The following is a 23685-nucleotide window of genomic DNA, read 5'->3' as shown; positions in this document are numbered from 1 at the left end:
CATTTATTTTTTACCATGCCAGGCACTATATTTGACATGTCATATACACAGCATAATATCATTTACTCTTCAGTGTAGCCCGGAATTATCTCCATTTTACAGCAAAGGAAACTAAAGCTAAGAGGACTCAAGTGACTTGTCCACAGTCAGAAGTTGACATGACGGAGAAGAATTAAACATAGTTTTATGGGTTTCTGAAGCCCAGGCTCATCCCAATACATGCTGAATTGTGTAATGCAATAAAAAGACTGTTGGGATGACATGTGGACCACAGGGAAGACGCTCCATCAGTAAATGGAGAGTGCAGCAAAGAGAGCAGAGGGCAGAATAAGTCTGCTGGTCGTATCTCCAGTCTCGATGTCTTTTACCATACATAGTCCATAATCCCCCCAAAACTACCAGTGGGTAAAAGATGCACAACAATTTAGAAAACTCAAACGCCATTTAATATATTAGATTGGAAAGATATCCTATCAAGGGTCTAGTGCATGGGAATAATTTTGCTTTTTTGTAAAGTAATAATTTTGTAACCATGTACTATAGTTATGTTTTAAGGGACTTCATTTTCTTCAAAAAGATGTAGGTTCTCCCTTAATTCTTTACTATATTCAGTAAATTTGACATTAATACAATTACTGAAAATATACATTTTATTGTATTTAAAAAAAATATTTTTTTAAACGTTTATTTATTTTTGGGACAGAGAGAGACAGAGCATGAACGGGGGAGGGGCAGAGAGAGAGGGAGACACAGAATCGGAAACAGGCTCCAGGTTCTGAGCCATGAGCCCAGAGCCTGATGCGGGGCTCGAACCCACGGACCACGAGATCGTGACCTGGCTGAAGTCGGACGCTTAACCGACTGCGCCACCCAGGCGCCCCCACATTTTATTGTATTTTAATAATTTCTATCCATTGGAGAATAAAAGATGTCTTTGTAGATTATACTATCCTTCATAATGTGCCTTCTATTATTTTCATTTGTAATAAGTATCACATGTCATTTATTAGATTACTATCTTTAATAAAGTATATTCTTCTCAAGAAAAATACCTTGGGTTTCAGTAAGAAAATTTCCCCACAGTACCCAAAAGGAGGCTAAGAATTGATTTATCAGAAAGCACAAAAAACAAAAATCTCACAAGCTATACAATGGAATATTAGTCATAAAAAAGAATGAAATCTTGCCATTTGTAACAACATGGATAGTTCTAGAGAGTATTATGCTAAATGAAATAAGTCAGTCAAAGACAAATACCATAAGATTTCACTCATATGCGGAATTTAAAAACAAACAGATGAGCAAAGGCGGGGGGAGATAAACCATGGAACAGACTCTTAACTACAGAACAAACTGATGGTTACCAGAGGGAAGGTGGGGGGAAGGATGGATGAAATACGTGATGGAGATTAAGGAGTGTACCTCTGATGAGCAGCAGGTGATATATGGAAGTGTTCAATCACTATGCTGTACACCCAAAACTAACGTTGCATTGCACATTAACTAACGGGAATTTAAATTAAAACTTTAAAAAAACTCACAAGCTTGTTTTTCACAGAGCTACCAATGAACAGAGTATTTTTATGCATACTTACTTTTATACACAGAAGACAGCTTCCAATATACAATTTTATATCCAAGGTAATGAAAAGCAACTGCTAAGAGTTTCATGTTCATCTAACCAATCCCATAATTTTACATTCTAATTACATGGTGTGAAATACGGCATAATATTTTTGACTATAATTCCCAGTAAGAAATATATTTTATACAAGGACTCAAATACATGCATACATCTATGTTTTATACACAAAAATTTCACAAAACAAAACTTACACACTAAATCTATTTCATGCTCCACTAATAGGCTGTGACCAGCAACTTGAAAAAACACCGGTATAAAAGTAATAACTAGGTCTAAAAATGTTTTTTAATGCATATGACATAATCATATATATATATATGATATATGATATATAATCATATATATATATATGATCCAAAGGAATTCACAAATAACTATTGGAGCTAGTAAGCAATTTCAGCAAAGTTGTGGGATACACGATCAACACACACATACAAAGGTATATGTCTATATCAATGAACAAACAAAAAATGAATGGTTTGCCTCCCTCTCTGTTTGAAACTATTTTTCCACTTCCCTTCTCCCATGGTCTTCTGTTAAGTTTCTCAAGATCCACCTATGGGTGAAAACATGATATCTTTCTCTGACTGACTTATTTCACTTAGCATAATACCCTCTAGTTCCATCCACATTGTTGCAAATGGCAGGATTTCATTCTTTCTCATTGCTAAGTAGTATTCCATTGTATATATAAAGCACATCTTCTTTATCCATTTATCAATTGATGGACATTTGGGCTCTTTCCATGATTTGGCTATTATTGAAAGCACTGTTATAAACATTGGGGTACAAGTGCCCCTATGAATCAGCACTCCTGTATCTTTTGGATAAATTCCTAGTACTGTTGTTGCTGAGTCATAGGGTAGTTGAGAGTTGATGGGGGAGGGAATGTGGGGGAGAGAGGAAAATGGGTGATGGGCATTGAGGAGGGCACTTGGGATGAGCACTGGGTGTTGTACGTAAGCGATAATCACAGGAATCTACTCCCGAAACCAAGAGCACACTGTATACAACATATGTTACCTGATCTGACAACAAATTATATTAAAAATAGAAAAATGCACAAAGTACTCATCTAAATGTTAAAAAAAAAGAAAATGAAGTTAAGAAAGCAATTCCATTTATAAAAGTATTAACAAATGCTAAGGAATAAATTTAACTAAGGAGGTACAAGACTTACACACTGAAAACTAAAAATATTGCTGAAAGACTCAAATATATGGAAAGACATCCTACATTTCATGGGTTTGAAGACAATATTGTTAAGATGGCAATAATTACACAAAGTGATCTAGAGACTGAATGCAATCCCTAACTAAATCCTCATGGCTTTTTTTGAAGAAACAGAAAAGCTGATCCTAAAATTCATATGGAATTGCAAGGGAACCCAAATACCAAAGACAATCTTCAAAACAACAAAATTGAAAGGCTCATACTTCTTATTTCAAAACTACAAAATTACTGTAATCAAATCAGTGTGGTATATAGGGAAAGACCTATAGATTAGTGGAATACAACTAAGAGTCCAGAAATAAACCCATATATCTTTGGTTGATTAATTTTTGATAAAAGTGCCCAGACCATTAAATTAGGAAAGAACAGTCTCTTCAACAAATGATGCTGAGAAAACTGGATAGTCACATGCAAAAACACAAAAACAAAACAACAAAAAAAAATTAAAAAATAAAAAAATGAAGTTGTACCCCTATCTTATGCCATTTATAAAAATTAACTCAAAGTGGATCAGACACTTAAATTTAACAGCCCAAAATATAAAACTCTTAATGTTTTGGGGCGCCTGGGTGGCTCAGTTGGTTGAGCGTCCGACGTCAGCTCAGGTCACGATCTCGTGGTTTGTGGGTTTGAGCCCCGTGTCGAGCTCTGTGCTGACAGCTCAGAGCCTGGAGCCTGCTTAGGACTCTGTGTCTCCTTCTCTCTCTGCCCCTCCCCCACTTGTGCTCTATCTCTTTCTGTCTCTCAAAAGTAAATAAATGTAAAACTCTTAATGTTTATTTGAGAGAGAGAGACAGAGACAGACAGAGTGCAAGCTAGGGAGGGGCAGAGAGAGAGGGAGACACAGAATCTGAAGCAGGCTCCAGGCTCTGAGCTGTCAGCACAGAGCCCAAAGCAGGGCTCGAACTCATGAACTGTGAGATCACGACCTGAGCTGAAGTCAGATGCTTAACCGACTGAGCCACCCAGGCAGCCCCAAAATATAAAACTCTTAGAAGACAACACAGGAAGGGATAAACCTTCACGTTCATAGATTTGGTAATGATTTTTTAGATATGACACCAAAGGCATAAGCAACAACAATATGGATAAATTAGACTTTATCAAAGTTAAAAGATTTTGTACATCGAAGAACACTTTCAAGAGACCCACAGCACAGAAGAAAATATTTGCAAATCACATATCTGAAAAGGGCCTGCTCTGCAGAATATATAAAGAACTCTTAAACACAATGAAAAAGACAACCCAATGTAAAAACTGACTTGAACAGACATTTTTCCAAAGAAAATATACAACTGACCAAAAAGCACAGAAAAGGATGCTCAACATCATTAGTTATTAGGGAAATGTAAATCAAAACCACAATGAGATACTACTCAGACCCAGTAGGATAGCTATAAAAGCAAACAAACCAAAAATGGAAAATAATTGTTGATGAGAATGTGATGAAATTGGAACCCTTATGTATTGCTGGTAGAAATGTAAAAGGTACAGCCACAGTGAAAAACAGTTTGGTGGTTCATCAAAAAGTTACCATGTGATCAGCAATCCAACCCCTCAGTATACAGTTGACCTTGAACAACATGGGTTTGAACTGTTCAGGTGCATTTACATGCAGATTATTAAAATATAAATACATTTAGTATAAAATGTAATTTCTCATGATTTTCTTAATAACATTCTCTACCTTACTTTATTAAGAATACAGTATATAATACATTTAACATACAAAATATGTGTTAATTGACTATTCATGTTATCTGTAAGGCTTCTGGTCAACAGTTGGTTTGCTTAGTTAAATTTTTGGGGAATCAAAAATTATATGTGAATTTTCAGTTGTGCAGGGTGTTGATGTCTCTAACCTCTGCACTGGTTCAAGAGTCAACTATAAATCAAAAAGAATAAAAAGCAAATTTTCAAACAAAAACTTGGATACCAATGTTTATACCAGCAACTCTTCATAGTAGCCAAAGGTGGAAAAAATTCAAATGTTCTGAACTGATACATGGAAAAACAAAGGTAGTATAAATAGTGGAATCTTATTCATTCATAAAAAGGAATGAAGTACTGATACACACTACAACATGGATGAACCTTAAAAACATTATGCTAAGTGAAAGAAGCCAGACAACAAAAGGTCACATATTGTATGATTCCATTTATATGTAATTCCCAGAATACACAAATCCACAAAGTCAGAAAGCTGATTAGTGGTTGCCAGGGGCTGAAAGACGAGGGATAAGAAGTGATGAGTAGGGTTTTCCATGTGAGGTGATAAAAAATCTCTAGAACTAGATAATGGTGATGGCTGGACAATATTGTGAACACACTTAATGCCATTAAATTGTACACTTTAAAATAATTTAGGGGCGCCTGGGTGGCTCAGTCAGTTAAGCATCCAACTTTTAATTTCAGCTCAGGTCATGATCTCATGGTTTCTGCGTTTGAGCCCTACGCCAGGCTCTGTGCTGTCAGCACAGAGCCTGCTTGAGATTCTTTCTCTCTCTCTCTGCTCCTCCCCTCCTCTCTCTCAAAATAAATAAATAAAATTTTAAAAACCTATAATAAAATAAATAAAATAATTTAAAAGATAAATTGTATGTTATGTGTATTTTACCACAATTTAAAATATGTATTAAGGCCACCTGGGTGGCTCAGTCAGTTAAGTGTCTGGACTCGATTTCGACTCAGGTCTTGATCTCACAGTTTGTGGGATCAAGCCCCATGTAGAACTCAACACTGACAGCACAGCGCCTGCTTGGGATTCTCTCTCTCTCTCTTGCTCTCTGCCCTTCCCCCACACACGCTTTCCCTCTCTCTCAAAACAAATAAACTTTAAAAAATATGTGTTAAAAACTTAATAAAAACCAACAAAATTCCACAAAGTCACCATTGACACAGAGGAGAAATAATCCCACAGAGGAGAAATAATCCAAGTGGTTATTTCACTGCCCATGAACTGCTTGATTTTTATTTGGTTCTTTGTTCCTAAATGCATTTCATTTAATCCTCACAAGAAGCCAATTTATGGATATGGAAACTGAGATTTAGAACAACTAAGCAATTTACTCAAATCACACAGGTAGGCAAGAGAAGTGGAATCGAACCCATGTAGTCAACCTCCAAAAGCCAAGTTCTTACGCACTCTAAATGAATGTGGATTACTTTTGTATTATAGAAAATCGTATTTTTTAAAGTTTATTTATTTTGACAGAGACAGTGCGAGTTGGGGAGGGTCAGAAAGAGAGAGAGAGAGAGAGAGAGAGAGAGAGAGAGAAGGAGAGAGAGAATCCCAAGCAGGCTCCACACTGTCGGCACAGAGCCTGACACGGGGCTTGAACCTGTGAAACTGCGAGATCACAACCTGAGCAGAAACCAAGAGTCAGACTCTTAACCGACTGAGCCACCCAGGAGCCCCAAGAAAATCATGTTTTTAAAGTGTTTTAGCATACAACATGGTACACAGCAGGCATGCAACAAAACCATCTTTTACAGTTACAAAAAAAGAGACAATATGGGGATGGAGGAACATAATGAGAAAAAGAGTAGGTTCTATCAACATGATATTATACGACCTTGGACAGTTTATTTGACATTGCTGGGTTTCAGTTTATTTCTAAAAGGAGAGGACTGGACTATGTTATGTCTTACTTAACCTACCTGCCTTTGTTCTATGAATAAATTTTTAAGAACAGCTTTAAATGCCACCTAAAGGCTGATGACTCCCCAACTCCTACTCTAGGCCACTCCTGGTGTGTGTTTGTCAGAAAGAGATCTATTTTACCTTTATTCTTGAAAGGCATTTAGGTTCTATTCTAGAGCTTTAAAGAATCATTCAAACCGTCTTCTGGTTTCCACTCTTTTTATTGAGAAGTAAGTAAAGGTGCAGTCTCATTTTCCCTCTAAGATTTTGTTTGTAAGTTTTAGCAGTTTAACTATAAGGAAACAATGTTATTTTCATTTTTTTTTCTCTTGATTTGTGGAGTTTCTTGAATCTGTGGCATAGTGTTTTCCATGGTTTTGGAAAATTCCTAATTTGTATTAATTATTATGTATTAATTATGTTGTTACCTTAGTATGTATTAATTTTTAGTATTCAAATATTTCTTCCATCCTCCCATTTACTTGCTCTCCTTTTAGGACTTTAATTAGATGTACTGCCTTTGTAACTGACCCTCTATTCTATATTTTTATTCTTTTTGTGTCTTTGTGCTTCATTCTGAGTATTTTCTAATGTTTATTCATTTTTGAGAGACAGAGCACAAGTGGAGGTGGGACAGAGAGAGGAGGAGACACAGAATCTGAAGCAGGCCCCAGGCTCTGAGCTGTCAGCACAGAGCCTGAAGTGGGGCTTGAACTCATGAACTGTGATATCGTGACCTGAGCCGAAGTCCCACTGTTAACCCACTAAGCCACCCCAGCATCCCAATTCTGAGTATTTTCCACTGACAATATTTCATTTCATTCTTTCTCTCTTCAGCACTGTCTAGTCTATTAAACCCATTCACTCAAGTTTTATTTCAGTTATTTTATTTTTTGGTTCAAAATTTCCAGCTGGCTCTTTTCTAGTTTTCTAGTCAAGGTTTCAACCCTGACTCTTGGAACCCTGAGTTTCAAGAATGATTTAAAATATGTGATATAAAATAAAATTCAAAGTCAAAGTCAATCTGAGAACTCAATTATCTGGATTCCCTATACAGAATCATTAATACAATCGCTAGACTCCAAATAAATTTTCTGAAGTTTTCATTAAACATATAGGACCCTGTTACATATTTTCAACAAAACTTGAAAATACCTGAAAACCTTGACTAGGTAGATGTGATTTAAAAAAAAAAAAAAAAAAAAAAAAAGACAACCTACAAATACTTTCTTTTTAAAAATTTTTTTTAATGTTTATTTATTTTTGAGAGAGAGACAGACAGTGTGTGAGCAGGGGAGAGGCAGAGGGAGACACAGAATCTGAAGCAGGCTCCAGGCTCTGAGCTGTCAGCACAGAGCCCAAGGCAGGGCTCAAACCCACGAACCGTAATATCATGACCTGAGCCAAAGTCGGACGGTTAACCTGCTGAGCCACCCAGGTGCCCCCTTATAAATACTGTCTAACATTTTGAAACATTTTCATTTTTTTGTCAAATAAGTTAATATCTGTATTTTTGAAGCAATGCACCAACTACAAGAAAAAAATTTATTTGATATCACATCAAAGATGTATGCCAGTAACTCAGAAATTTTATATATTATCTACTGATGTTTTTTACCCTAATTGGTGTCAAAATACTATACATACCACCAAGTTTTTCTTAAAACCTTGGCACATTGAGAATAGTTTTTGCTTAAACTCCAAATTCCAAAGCATTTAGCAATCCAAGTCACCCTTTGTTTAGAAACACATAATCGCAATGTGTGTAAATTCTATTATCCCAGAAAAGAAAATGGCATAACCAAAATGGTATCTTCTGAGAGCTTTACAATTTATCATATAATAGTCCTCTGTTGATAACATCGGACTCCAATATTTTCTCACAATTTATTCTTGATTATTGAAATTCAAATGTTTTTAAAAATGTTCAGTTCACAAAGTTCAGAATTTTATTTGCAAAACCTAAGTAGAATATTATCTTAATATAACTAAAATGTTTTGCCTAGTGAGTATAATCACGTATTTATCATAAGAAATTAATAACAAAACAAAAAGTACAAAGACTATCTTCTCTAAATTTAGAATCATATAGTTAGTATAAATTACTAAATTTTTGCTTAAATCAGTAACAACAAATTAGTATGTTCCCAGCAAATTTCAAAACTTAGAGAACACAACATTCTGAAATACAGAGAACTGCAATTTCTTTGGAGTCTCTCTAGTTTGACTTATGAATCTTATTCACTCAACTAACCTATATTCACAGAAATCCTAATTCAGTAATGACAAGCTCAAACAAACATCTTGCCCTCCCTTGCATATGTTCCATTAAATCAAGGCCACATTCATACATAGATGAAAATAATACATTTATCCTGTATCGGCTATTTATATACATGTGCATTTTGAAAATGAAGACAAATTCTGCACCGGGTTAATCTAGTCTGGCATAATAAAATTAAATACATAAAGCTTGTTTCTATTTTAAATCACATTCTACAGTACCATTCTTTTCTCCCCTGAGAAGTTTTCAAAATAGTTTGCAAAATCTGACATTACATGGCAAACCAAAAACTGCTAACTTTTTATAAGCAGGGGTTATTATGTATAAACTTTATATTTGCAGAAACATGCTGCATTTTGTTTTAAATTATAAATTAACACTGAAAGCATAACCTGCAAGACTATTCAAGGCCAATAATATACTTAATATACTAGAATTTTACAATCTTTTATTATATAAATGGTAAAAAATAAGAGGAACAGAATTTCTGATGCTAAATGGTTTACTCTGAATCACACCACCACTAATACACTATTTCAAATTACCACATTTTCCTTCATTCTTTACCCATATACCAGTATATGCAGAACTTTGTGGTCTCTTTTCCATTTATTAATACAGAAATTTCCATATTGCTAAACAACTCACAGAATTATAATTTTAGAGATTATCTAATATTCCATATAGTTGATACATCATTTCTTTATGAGCCCTTTATTTCATTATAGAATAGTATAAATAAATAATGCTACAAAACACATCTTCAAGGGGTGTCTGGATAGTTCAGTTGGTGAGAGTCTGACTCTTGATTTCAGCTCAGGTCATGATTCCAGGATCAGGGATTGAGCCCCACGTCAGGCTCCACACTGAGCATGGAGTCTGCTTAAAATGTTCTCTCTCTGTCTCTCTCTCTCTGGGTGCCTAGCTGTTTCAGTTGGTTAAGCATCCAACTCTCGATTTTAGTTCCGGTCATGATTTCATAGTTTGTGAGTTTGAGCCGCATGTCAGGCTCTGTGTTGACAGTGTGGAGCCTGCTTGAGGTTCTCTCTCTCTCCCTCTCTCTCTCTCTGCCCACCCCTGCTCTTCCTCTCTCTCTCAAAAAATAAATAAATAAATAAAAACTGAAAAAAATGCATTAAAAAAATTCTTTCTCCCTCTGCTCCCTCCCTTGCTCGTTCTCTCTCTCTCAAAACAAAAACAAAAACATATCTTCAAGGTATCCATGTAACATTTTCACCTTTTAAAAATTATCTCTTTGAACAGACTCTTAACTATAGAGAACAAACATGGTTACCAGAGGGGAGGTGGGTGGGGGATGGAAAATAGGTGATGGGGATTACGGAGTGCACCTGTTGTAATGAGTACCAGGTGATGTATGGAAGTGTTGAATCATTCACTATATTGTACACTTGAAACTAATATTACACTATATGTTAACTAAATAGAATTTAAATACAAACTTAAAAAGAATAACCTCTTTGTACAGAGAAGAGATGGGTAGTTGGCAAGGGTAGAGGGAGGGGGGTGGGCAAAATGGGTGAAGGAAGTCAAAAGGCACAAACTTACAGTTATAAAATAAGTCCTGAGGATGTAATGTACAGCATGGTGACCATAGTTAATAATTCTGCATTGTATATTTGCAAGTTGCTGAGAGAGTAAATTTTAAAAGTTCTCATCATAGGGGGAAAAAAATGTGTAACTATGTGTGGTGATGGATGTTAACTAGACTTATTATGATAATCATTTCACAATATATGCATATATCAAATCATTAAGTTGTACACCTAAAACTAACATGTTATATGTCAATCATATCTAATTGAAAAAACTTACCTCTTTGAAAAATTTCTAACAGTAGTATTGCTATCACAAAGGATTATTCTGGATATTTTTACATATTTTAATTTTTTATAAGAAAAAATGTCAAAATAAAACTAGGTGAATAGTATATGAATCAGCATGTACTCATCATCCAACGTTAACAATGATCAATTCATGCTCAATCCTATTTTATCTACTTCCTTACCTGCTCAGCTCCACCCTCTAGAATTATTATATAGCAAATCCCATATATCTGAGTTTCATACATAAATATTTCAGCATATATCTCCAAAGATAAGAGTTCTTTAAAAAAATAAACACAATACTATTATCATATTTAAAATATGAGTAATTTCTAATATCAAATATAGCATAAGGTAAAATTTTCTTGATTATCTCAAACAGTCACACATATTTTTACAATTTATTCATTTTCATTAGAACCCATATAAGGTCCATATACTGCAACTGGGTGCTATGTATCAAGTTTGATTTAATGTAAGTTTTTCCTCTCTCCCTCCCCATTTATCTTCTATGTATTTATCAAAGAAATTACATGATTTGTCCTATAGAGTTTCCCATAATCTGGATTTTGATGATTGCATCTTTATGGTGGTTTTAAAATGTTTCTATATCCCCTGGATTTCCTACAAATTGGTAGTTAGATCTAGAGGCTTGATTAGATTGAAGATTGATGGGTTTTTGGTTTGCTTGCTTGGCAAGAGTACCTCCCAAGTGGTGCTGTGAACTAAGTCTGCTGGTCTCTTGTGATGCCACAATGATTACTGCTATTATCATTATTCTTCTTTATTAGATTATTACCATTTTGCAATCCCTATTATTCTGTTTTCACATATTAGCTGGGACTTTTATAAAAAGAAACTTATACAGAACTAATTGGTTACCTAAGGTAACCTCTTCACGGGGAAAAGGCAGGATGAATTTGCTTATTTGCCAATTTTTGAAATAAGTTGATTCCCTAACAGCCTCTAAAGGTGACCGATGAGGGTTTTATTTTCACTTATGTGTTCATGGAATTCAGAATATTTGATGTGATTTTTAATTCATCACAGCTATTGTTCTTATCGATGATCAAATTTTTCCATCTTTGACCAATCAGAACTTCTTTGAGTTGGCTTTCGAGTCCTTTTTATATAATTCAGTAATCTTGGATAGTCTGTTTGCGTTCTGTATAACAAGATGCTCCAGGCTATTTTATACGTTTCCTTCCCAGATCTCGAATTAGCCATTTCTCTAAGGAATCCTGGAATTCTTTTAATGGGGAGTGATATTTAGAGACCACAACCTGGTGGTAGCTGTGCTCACTGCCACTATGTGGTTATAGCTTTGTAGGTCTTCCTATGTAGTTATGTCTCCAGTGTGAGAACAGTTATGTTCAATTTGCCTTGAATGCAGGGGGAATTATATTTCCATATTTAACTTTGTTTTATAATTATGTAAAACATTTATATGATTTCTAAATCAAATCTACAGAATTAAGTATACTCAGAGATGCTTCACTTTTTTTTTTTTAATTTTTTTTTCAACGTTTATTTATTTTTGGGACAGAGAGAGACAGAGCATGAACGGGGGAGGGGCAGAGAGAGAGGGAGACACAGAATCGGAAACCGGCTCCAGGCTCCGAGCCATCAGCCCAGAGCCTGATGCGGGGCTCGAACTCACAGAGCACGAGATGGTGACCTGGCTGAAGTCGGACGCTTAACCGACTGCGCCACCCAGGCGCCTCAGAGATGCTTCACTTTAATGCCTGTCCTTGTTTCTGCTCTGTTCCTTTATCTATAGCTAATTTCTTTAGGTTTATCTTTCCTCTTTTTTAAAACCATATAAACAAATACCTTTATACATATTCTTAAATTTTTGTTTAATGTTTGTTTATTTTTGAAGGAGAGACACAGAGCGTGAGAGGGGGAGGGGCAGAGAGAGAAGGAGAAACAGAATCCGAAGCAGGCTCCAGGCTCTGAGCTGTCAGCACAGAGCTGGACGTGGGGCTCGAACCCATGAGGCTGTGAGATCATAACCTCAGCCAAAGTCAGACACTTAACCAACTGAGCCACCCAGGCGCCCCACCTTGTTTTTTCACCTAAACAATATACCCTGGAGAGAGATTTCCTCAATCCTTTCAGATAGTTATATAGTACTTCACTAGCTATACCCATAGTTAATTCAACCATTCCCCTGTTAATGAACAGCTGGGATGTTCCTAGCCTTTTGCTATCATACACAGTGAAGACTTTTAAATATACTGTCAAGTTATTTTATATAAGGGCTATGAAAATTTACACTGTAGCTATCAATTACTACATGAAATAGTTTACCATAATTTCAAATATCAACAAAAGTAACTTCTTGCTTGCAAAAGAGTTACAAATGGCATTGCTGTATACGCATTCCCTGATTATTAGGGAGACTGGATTGTGTAAGAGAATCAGAATCCCCCAGGCTGAGTTCAGTGCCTCTTTCTGTGCTCCCTGAGCATTTCAGGTACACGTGTTGAACCACCACTTCTGTATGTTCAGACTGTTCACGAGGGTACTATATCTAGAAGGACATCCTCCACATCACAGACATTGCAAATTTCTATTTATTATGACAATTTTCCTACAGATGGCAGCCAAGTATCTTGAAGAAGGAACGCCTATTGCTAATTTGCCCAAAGGTAGTGTATGAGCTAGTATGGTCCTACGCACCTGGTCTATAATACTTATTTCACAGGGGTTCACCTAACCCTATTTAATCTCAGCAACCTAAGTGCTGATAGAGCACTCAGCACAAAGAAGGCACACTAAACGCTTACTTTACATTTCAAAAGGTAAATGAATATATGAATAAACTGAGAATTTTACATTCATTTCAAATGAAGAACTTTGTTCATGTACTATTCTCATATTAATTTCAGTCATTTCTCAGACACTTTTCCTAGATTCCACACCACTTTTTTTTACTCATTCTTTCTATCCACTGTCTTAAGTCTTACTCTTCCATCATCTCTAACCCTGACTCTTCAATCTCCTTTCCTGCACACTTTGTGCTCCATCAATCTCCAATTTTTCTTCATGTCTACAATCTCTTCTTTTTGATTAATGTTAATTGGGTGAATATTTTCCAGAATGTATTTACAGATACAAAAATAATGTTTTTTAAAGTGGGCTTCACACCCAGTGTGGAGCCCAATGCAGGGCTTGAACCCACAATGCTAAGATCAAGACCTGAGCTGAGATCAAAAGTTAGACACTTAACTGACTGAGCCACCCAGATGCCCCTTACAGATAAGAAAACAATTTTTTAGAATGATCTTTTGTTAATGCTTCTTGAAGGTGTTAAGTACTTGGTTACAGGTTATACATACATATATATATATATATATATATATATATATATATATATATTCATATATTTCTCAAGAAATACTTCAACTGAAAGGAAAATGCTTTAGGTGTTACATTCTTTTAAAAAAAATTTTTTTTTCAATGTTTATTTATTTTTGGGACAGAGAGAGACAGAGCATGAACGGGGGAGGGGCAGAGAGAGAGGGAGACACAGAATTGGAAACAGGCTCCAGGCTCTGAGCCGTCAGCCCAGAGCCTGATGCGGGGCTCGAACTCACGGACCGCGAGATCGTGACCTGGCTGAAGTCGGGCGCTTAACCGACTGCGCCACCCAGGCGCCCCTAGGTGTTACATTCTTAATTTAAGGGAAGAACATGTTCTATCTCTGACATAAATCTGTGACTGCAATGAGTCAGAAAAAATTACATGTGTGTGTTTATGCTTTACTTGTTTATATTCTATTTTTCTACATTAAAATTAGGAGCCATAAAGGTAGGGACCATTTGTATGTTGCGTATTGCTATGTGCCTAGCACCTAGGAAAATGCCTGGCATATAGTAAATGCTATTAAATTGTTATTCATGACAAGAACTATACTAGATACTTTATATTAATTATGTTCTCTCTCTCCTCTCTCTGCCCCTCCCTCCCACTCACGTTCTCTCTCTTTCAAAATAAATAAATAAATATTTTTTAAAAAAAAGAATATAGGACACCTGGGTGGCTCAGTCAGTTAAGTTAAGCTCTTGGTTTTGGATCAGGTCATGATCTCATGGTTTGTGGGTTCAGCCCAGCATCAGCTCTGTGCTGACAGTGCAGAGCCTGCTTGGGATTCCCTTTCGCTCTCTCTCTGCCCCTCCCCTGCTCACTCTCTCTGTCTCTCTCTCAAATAAATAAGTAAATAAATAAATAAATAGAAATTAAAAAAAAAAAAATAAGGATCATAGGATTCGATAATCCAGGGCAACAACAGTTGGTATGAAAATGGTAAAACGAGGCCTACCAGAGTATAAGCTCTGAATATAATCACCATGTACCCTTCTTACTTATTCAGTTCTATGAAGCTGGAGAAGTCATATACCTCTCTGAGCCTTAGTTCTTCTATGTGTAAAATGGGTATAAAAATGTCTTCTCAATCTACCTCACAGTGTTATCATAAGGCTCAGAGAACAACAAATATATGAAAATATAACAAAATATTAGTAGAATAAGAACAAATAACTATTCAGGGGAAACATTACACATTAAAGAGGTCTTGCTCACTAAGAATGAAAAAAAAGCTGTCTCCAAGTTCCTAAATATTCTATTATTTATATTATTCAAACTTAGTTTCATATTTCCACTTCCAACAAGGAGAAAGTAGTTATATTCCTTCAGTTACTTCTTCTCTTCCAACAAAATAAACAAGAAGTTAGTTTACTAACTGAAGATTTCAACTCATTAATTAAACCACAAACTCTATGTATCACTATGTGGCCATGAATAATGGATTTTTATGATACATAAGCACCCTTTTAACTATTTATTTTTCATATTAAGGTAGCAGTAAGATAGGCAGGAGTCCAGATGCAATAGCCCAAATTAAAAAAATAAAACAAGTTCAGTTCAAATGGCTGAATGTCTGAGAATTTTTATTTTATAAGTTAAAATATTCAATGTCTTGAATAATAATGATAACAATCCAATAAATCCCTAGCCCTCATCTTCCAAATCTGCAGTATGAGCAATCTGGCTATGACATCTGTCATTCTACTGGTGCCAGGGTTAACTTAATTGCTGTAGCTGGTTAAGTGAGTGTTCTCTTCCTCATTCACCATTCCCTGTTCACTGCCCCCTACATAGCCCCCACCAAAAAACTGCAGACTCAATTTTAGAGGCATAAATAGGTTTATGTCTTAATGGAAAACCTTTTACTCTTCATTTTTAATCATTATCACTGGTCTGCAGTGGAACAAGTAGGTCATCTGTGGGCTGCAGAAAGTTTTATCTGGCCTTTAAGTGTATATATATTTTAAAATATACTTGAAGGGGTGCCTGGGTGGCTCAGTTGGTTGAGCATCCAACTCTTGATATGGGCTCAGATATAAATAAATAAAACAAAAAAATAAAATATACCTTGACCCCTAGAAAATACAAAATGAATAAACTGTGTGAAATTTTAATTTCTACACATTATGAGGGTTTTACCTACAGACACTGTTGATTTAAAACGAGAAGTATTGCAAGTATTAAAAGAGCTAGAGCCACGGGGGTGGCTCGGTTGGTAAAGCATCTAACTGTGGATTTTGGCTCAGATCATGATCTCAGTTTGTAAATTTGAGCCCCATGTCTGGCTCTATACTGACAGCATGGAGCCTGCTTGGGATGATCTCTCTCTCTCTCTCTCTCTCTCTCTCTCTCTCCCTCCCTCCCTCTCTCCCCCCCCCGCCCACCCCATTCCCTGCTCATGTCTATCTCTAAAAAAATAAATAAACTTAAAAAAAAAGAAACAAAATAAAAGAGCTAAAGAATATCTGAATTTCATAAGTATCATAAATGTAGAGCCCTATTCCAGAGTTTCTAGGAGATTTATCATCTAAGAAGGAACAAGAAGCAGGGTATGCTTCAGTACACCTGGAAACTACTATCTTCACAGTTTCTCTCTATTCTTTTCTCTGGGATGTTTTTTAAAAAGTTGTAAAATAAGTGATATATAACCAGTATTGCTTACAAAATCCAGTAAACACCATATACAAATAGCTCTAAACAGAATTCTCTTTTAAGACTAAACTGACAAATCTTAATTTTAATCTCTGTACATTTAGCATTATAGAAATTATGTTCTTCAAGTACACACAAAAATTTAACTAAGAAGAAATTTTCAATTCAAGCTACAGAACTTGTTTCATTACATATAGATAGCACTGAGTAGGTCAAGAAAACAAAGTTACACAATCAGCTGTGATACTTCAGATTCAGAATCTTCATATAAATTAGATCACAGTTGTTATTTAGTCCATAAAAGAAAATGCAGAAGTCAACTCAAGACATAATGTGCAGTTAAGCTGGTGTATAATATGTAATATTAGGAGCATATAATATCTAAAAGTGGATTTTTGAGAGTTATCATTTAATCACAAAAGGCCATGTTGAAGCTATGAACAAATCACAAAACCAGGAGTATTTTAGTTCCTTATTCATTTCACTTATAGCTAAAGATCTACAAACTATGATCAAATGCTGAATTCCCATTTACTTTTTATAGTTCATAACTTATTTTTTCCCCAAATGCTTTTTTAAAAAAAGTTTTCATTTAAATTCCAGTTAGTTAATACACGTTGTTAATATTACTTTCAGGTGTATAATACAGTGATCCAACACTTACATACACCTGTTGTCATCACAACACGTGCACTCCTTAATCTCCATCACCTGTTTCACCCATCCCCCTGTCCACCTCCCCTCTGGTAAACCATCAATTTGTGCTCTACAGTTAAGAATCTAAAATGAAATAACTCTTAAAAACAAGTACTATGTAAACTGCCTCTTTACCTTCATGACATCTCTATATGACCGGATGGCTGAGACTTTTCTCTTTTCATCTTCTCCATCTTCCAGGCCTTCATCTGCAGCCTCATAGCCCTCATCATTGCTGCCATCAGCTTCGACCGTGTTGGCCATGTGATCAATGAGCTGCTCTAGGGGTGGGCTTAACTCCCTTTCTTCATTCTCCTTCAAACCATAGTCCAGTGCTTTATAAATAACAATTCCCAAAGATTCAATAACCTAGGGACATTAAAGAAAGGTGATTAATAAAGATGACTAAATAGCTTTATAGAACTGTAAGGCATAAAATATTTAGTATGACACTTAAGCTAAGTATAATCTATTCCACTGCAGAAACAGGTAATAAATTAGATTTGAGGAGATAAGTAAGCCTCACCTATACATTAAAAAAAAAATCCCAGATGGAAATTTTTGTGTGACTTCTTCAATCCAGTATATACAATACATGAACTCTTTTTGTTTTCTTAGATTTATACTATAAACTAAAATCTGTATTATCCATTCATATAAAATACTAACCAGGTGGATTATCCACATTTCCAAAAGATATTTCTGAGAACAGACAGAGCTATCAAAGCACATATTCTTTCAGAACTTTTACACTGGTGTTTATCAATGTCTATTTCACAGACACCCCAGGAATGTGAGAGACTGCAAACTCAATTATTAGTAGCAGCTAACTTAAGTTTAAACAAACAAATCTACTCTTAACCATATAAACACTGCCCAGTGAGTTACATTTAATTATTGAAAACACACAGCTCTCATATGATACAAATAAGTGAGAGACTTTTTCAAACTCTGATTTCAATGTAATGCATAGATAATCCTCCCTATCCTGTCACCTCCACCAATATTACCTCTGAAAATATAAATACGAATTTAGGAACACTGGGTATGTATCACTGCCTAATATAACCCTGATAAATGCTCCAGACTTGTGTTAATATAGGGAATTCTACGTTATTCCTCAATAGAGCCTTTCTTTTCTGCTTAGAAAGATCACATATAAACAATTCTTCTCTATCTAAAACCTTTGGCACCCAGCAAAGGCAGTCATAAGAGGGAAGTAATATAGCAATCCAGGCCTTCCTAAAGAAGGAAGAAAGGTCACAGATACACAACCCAACCTTACACTTTAAAGAGCTGGAAAAAGAACAGTAAGTAAAACCCAAAACCAGCAGAAGACAGGAAATAATAAAGATTAGAGCAGAAATCAATGCTATTGAAACCAAACAAACAGAACAGACCAATGAAACCAGGAGCTGGTTCTCTGAAAGAATTAACAAAATGGATAAACCCCTAGGCCAGTTTGATTAAAAAGAAAAAGGAAAGAACCCAAATAAATAACATCAAGAATGAAAGAGGAGAGACCACAACCAACACAGCAGAAATACAAACAATAATAAGAGAATATTATGAGCAATTATATGCCAATAAAATGGGCAATCTGGAAGAAATGGACAAATTCCTAAAAACATATAAACTACCAAAACTGAAACAGGAAGAAATAGGAAATTTGAACAGACCCATAACCAGTAAAGAAATCAAATTAGTAATCAAAAAATCTCCCAAAAAACAAGTGTCCAGGGCCAGATGGCTTCCCAGGGGAATTCTACCAAACATTTAAAGAAGAGTTAACACCTATTCTCTTGAAGCTCTTCCAAAAAATAGAAATGGAAGGAAAACCTCCAAACTGTTTCTATGAAGCCAGCATTACCTAGATTCCAAAACCAGGCAGAGACTCCACTAAAAAGGAGAACTACAGACCAATTTCCCTGATGAACATGGATGCAAAACAACAAGATACTAGCCAACTGGATCCAACAATACATTAAAAACTTATTCACCTTGGGGCGCCTGGGTGGCGCAGTCGGTTAAGCGTCCGACTTCAGCCAGGTCACGAACCCGCGGTCCGTGAGTTTGAGCCCCGCGTCAGGCTCTGGGCTGATGGCTCAGAGCCTGGAGCCTGTTTCGGATTCTGTGTCTCCCTCTCTCTCTGCCCCTCCCCCGTTCATGCTCTGTCTCTCTCTGTCCCAAAAATAAATAAACGTTGAAAAAAAAAAAAATTTAAAAAAAAAAAACTTATTCACCACAAGCAAGTGGGATTTATACCTGGGATGCAGGGCTGGTTCAATAACTGCAAAACAATAAATGTGACATATCACATCAATAAAACAAAGGACAAGACCACATGATCCTCTCCATAGATGCAGAGACAGCATTTGACAAAACATAGCATCCTTTCTTGATAAAAACCCTCAAGAAAGTAGGGGATGGAAAGATCATACCTCAAGACCCATAAAAGCCCTATATGAAAGACCTACCCCTAATATCCTCAATGGGGAAAAACTGAGAGCTTTCCCCCTAAGGTCAGGAACAAGACAGGGGTGTCCACTCTCACCACTGTTATTCAACATAGTATTGGAAGTCTTAGCCTCAGCAATCAGACAACACAAAGATATAAAAGGCATCCAAATCAGCAAGGAGGAGGTCAAACTTTCACTCTTCGCAGATGACACGATACTCTATATGGAAAATCCAAAAGATTCCACCAAAAAACAGCTAGAACTGATCCATGAGTTCAACAAAGTTGCAGGATATAAAATCAATGCACAGAAATCGGTTGCACTCATATACACCAATAATGAAGCAACAGACAGAGAAATCAAGGAATCGATCCCAATTACAATTGCATCAAAAAACCATAAAATACCTAGGGATAAATCTAGCCAAAGAGGTGAAAAATCTATACAATGCCGTTTTTTTAAAATACATTTTTTTAAATGCTTATTTCTGAGACAGAGAGAGACAGAGCATGAGTGGGGGAGGGGCAGAGAGCGAAGGAGACACAGAATCTGAAGCAGGCCCCAGGCTCTGAGCCGTCAGCACAGAGCCCAACACGGGGCTGGAACTCACAAACCATGAGATCATGACCTGAGCCGAAGTCAGTTGCCCAACTGACTGAGCCACCCAGGAGCACCACAATGCTGGTTTTTTTTTTTTTTTTAAATTTATTTATGTGGTATCAAAGAAAAAGAAAAGTCAGAAGTTTTAAAGATAAGTTAAGCACAATAGAGTCATGGTCATCACATACTCTCCAGCCCTTAAAAGCATTGAGGCATTCACTCAAAAAAATCTCTACCAAATTTGAAATCTACCTTATCAACTGAAATAATATTTTCTCAACACAAGTTTCAAAATGTATATAAGGCTTAATTTCTCAACTTCTAGTTTTTAACCAATACTTTTTTTTTTTACTATTTCCCACTGAAAATACAGAATATTTTCATCCATTTGTATTGTGTGACTTGGAACTCTACTCCCTGTTTTCAAAGTTGAAGGGAAACAAAAGCAAAAATAATCAGGACCACATCAAAATAAAGATTTTGCAGCCTAAAGGAAACAATCAATGAAACAAAAAGACAACCCACTAAATAGGAGAAGATACTTGCAAATGACATATCCAGTAAGGGGTTAATATCCAAAACATGTAAAGAGCTTATACAACTCAACATCAGAACAACAGCAACAACAACAAAAACCCCAATCCAATCAAAAAATGAACAGACGACCTAAATAGACATTTTCCCAAAGAAGACACAGAGATGGCCAATAGAAACATGAAAATATGCTCAATATCACTAATCATCAGGGAAATTCAAATCAAACCCACAATGAGATACCATCTCACACCTGTCAGACTGACTAAAATAAAAAAAGACAATAACAAGTGTTGACAAGGATATGGAGAAAAAGGAACCCTCATACACACAATTGGTAGAATGTAAATTAGTATACCCACTATAGAAAACAGTATGAGAGTTCATCAAAAAATTAAAAATAGAATTATTACACAATCTAGTCATTCCACTACTGCATATTTTCCCAAAGAAAACAAAAACACTTATTTGAAAAGATATATGTATCCTTATGTTTATTGCAGTTATTTACAATAGCCAAGATATGGAAGCAACCACTGACAAATGGATAAGGAAGATGTGGTATGTATATACACATACATACACACACATACACACACACACACACACACACACACACACACACAAACAGAATATTACAAAGCCATAAAAAAGGATGCAATCTTGCCACTGCAACTACATGGATGGACCTAGAGGGTTATTATGCTATGTGAAATAAATCAGACTGAGAAAGACAAATGCCATATGATTTCACTTATATGTGCAATCTAAAAACAAAACAAAACAAAACAAATGAATAAACACACAAAAAGCAGAATCAGACCTGTACATACAAAGAACAAATTCGTGGCTGCCAGAGGGGAGGGAGCTGGGGGTGGGCAAAATAGGTGAAGGGGAATGGGACATAAAGGCTTCTAATTAAGGAATGAATAAGTCACATAAAAGGTACAGCATAAGGAATATAGTCATTGATATTGTAACAGTGTTGTGGTGAGCACAGCATAATGTATATACCTGTCCAATCACTACTGTTGTACACCTGAAACTAATGTAACATTGTGTGTCAACTACCCTCAAATAAAAAAATTAATAATAAAAGACACATAAAATTAACCATCACAAGTGTACCTCTTGTGAATCTGGCACACATATACATCTCTTTAAGTCTCCTTAAAGTCCATTCTGCTATTCTATCAAGTCCACTGCTTCAGGATAGTGGGAAACATAGTAAGACCAGTGGATTCTGTGAGCAGGCCCACTGCTACACCTAATTTCCTATTTCATTCCTTGATCAGAAGTAATGCTGTGTGAATTACCATGATGGTGAGTAAGGCATTCTGTAGATCCAAGGATGATAGTTTTGGCAGAAGCACTGTATGCCTAGGGAAGGCAAATCTACATCAAGAGTAAGTCACTCCTTAGCTAAAATGAACAAATCAGGAGACTATAGATGCTGGAGAGGATGTGGAGAAACGGGAACACTCTTGCACTATTGGTGGGAATGCAAAATGGTGCAGCCACTCTGGAAAACAGTCTGGAGGTTCCTCAAAAAATTAAAAATAGATCTACTTTATGACCCAGCAATAGCACTGCTAGGAATTTACCCAAGGGATACAGGAGTGCTGATGCATAGGGGCACTTGTACCCCAATGTTTATAGCAGCACTGTCAACAATAGCCAAATTATGGAAAGAGCCTAAATGTCCATCAACTGATGAATGGATAAAGAAATTGTGGTTTATATACACAATGGAGTACTACATGGCAATGAGAAAGAATGAAATCTGGCCTTTTGTAGTAATGTGGATGGAACTGGAGAGTGTGATGCTAAGTGAAATAAGTCATACAGAGAAAGACAGATACCATACGTTTTCACTCTTATGTGGATCCTGTGAAACTTAACAGAAGACCATGGGGAGGGGAAGGAAAAAAAAATTAGAGGGAGGGAGCCAAACCATAAGAGACTCTTGACAACTGAGAATAACTGAGGGTTGATGGGGGGTGGGAGGGAGGGGAAAGTGGGTGATGGGCATTGAGGAGGGCACCTGTTGGGATGAGCACTGGGTGTTGTATGGAAACCAATTTGACAATAAATTTCATATTAAAAAAAAGAAATTAGGGTAAACATAAGGTTCCTGTTTTATTACTATTCAATAAAAGCTCTCTGTTGTACACTCTCTGAAAAAAAAAAGAGTAAGTCACTCTTCCAGTAAGAACAAAATGCTGCCCCTTCTATGATGGAAGAGATCCAATGTAATAAACCTGCCACCAGGGAGCTGGGTAACAGCTCTTGCCCAGGGTAACAGAGCCATATTGGGAATTTAGTATTGGTCTCTCCTTGCTGTTAGATTGGGCCCTAGGCAGTGGCTATAGCTAGGTGAACCCTGGTGAGTGGAAATCCATGTTGATGGCATAATCCCCATCCCTAGCCATGTTCACAAGACTACTGCAAGATGACAGAGTGGCTGGGAAAAGAGGCTGACTGGTATCCACAGAAAAGGTCATCCCATCGATTTGAATATTAATATCCTTCTCTGCTGAGGGCACTCTTTGGTAAGCATTCACATGGGACACAAATACCTTCCCATTTTTTGTCCAGAGAATCTAACCACATATCTCTTCCCCAGATTTCCTTGTCACCAATATTCCAATCATGTCCCTTCCAAGTAAAAGTACACAACTTGGGGCACCTGGGTGGCTCAGTCGGTTAAGCAGCTGACTTCA

General features: G+C 36.3%; 1 protein-coding gene across 6 annotated transcripts in view; it reads right to left on the bottom strand.

The window, feature by feature from the left end:
* The window catches only part of SPIRE1 (spire type actin nucleation factor 1), a 209775-nt gene that overhangs the window by 102183 nt on the left and 83907 nt on the right, over positions 1-23685 (bottom strand). For all 6 annotated transcript variants that reach the window (XM_047827151.1, XM_047827152.1, XM_047827156.1 and 3 more), the window contains exon 3: positions 17505-17738. In XM_047827151.1, coding sequence (XP_047683107.1) covers positions 17505-17738 — 234 coding nt within the window. The remainder of the gene's footprint in view (positions 1-17504; positions 17739-23685) is intronic.

Source organism: Prionailurus viverrinus, chromosome D3 (genome assembly GCF_022837055.1).
Source record: "Prionailurus viverrinus isolate Anna chromosome D3, UM_Priviv_1.0, whole genome shotgun sequence".
NCBI classification, from domain to species: domain Eukaryota; kingdom Metazoa; phylum Chordata; class Mammalia; order Carnivora; family Felidae; genus Prionailurus; species Prionailurus viverrinus.
The sequence above is the reverse complement of the archived record's forward strand: the minus strand, read 5'-3'. Positions and strand labels throughout refer to the sequence as shown.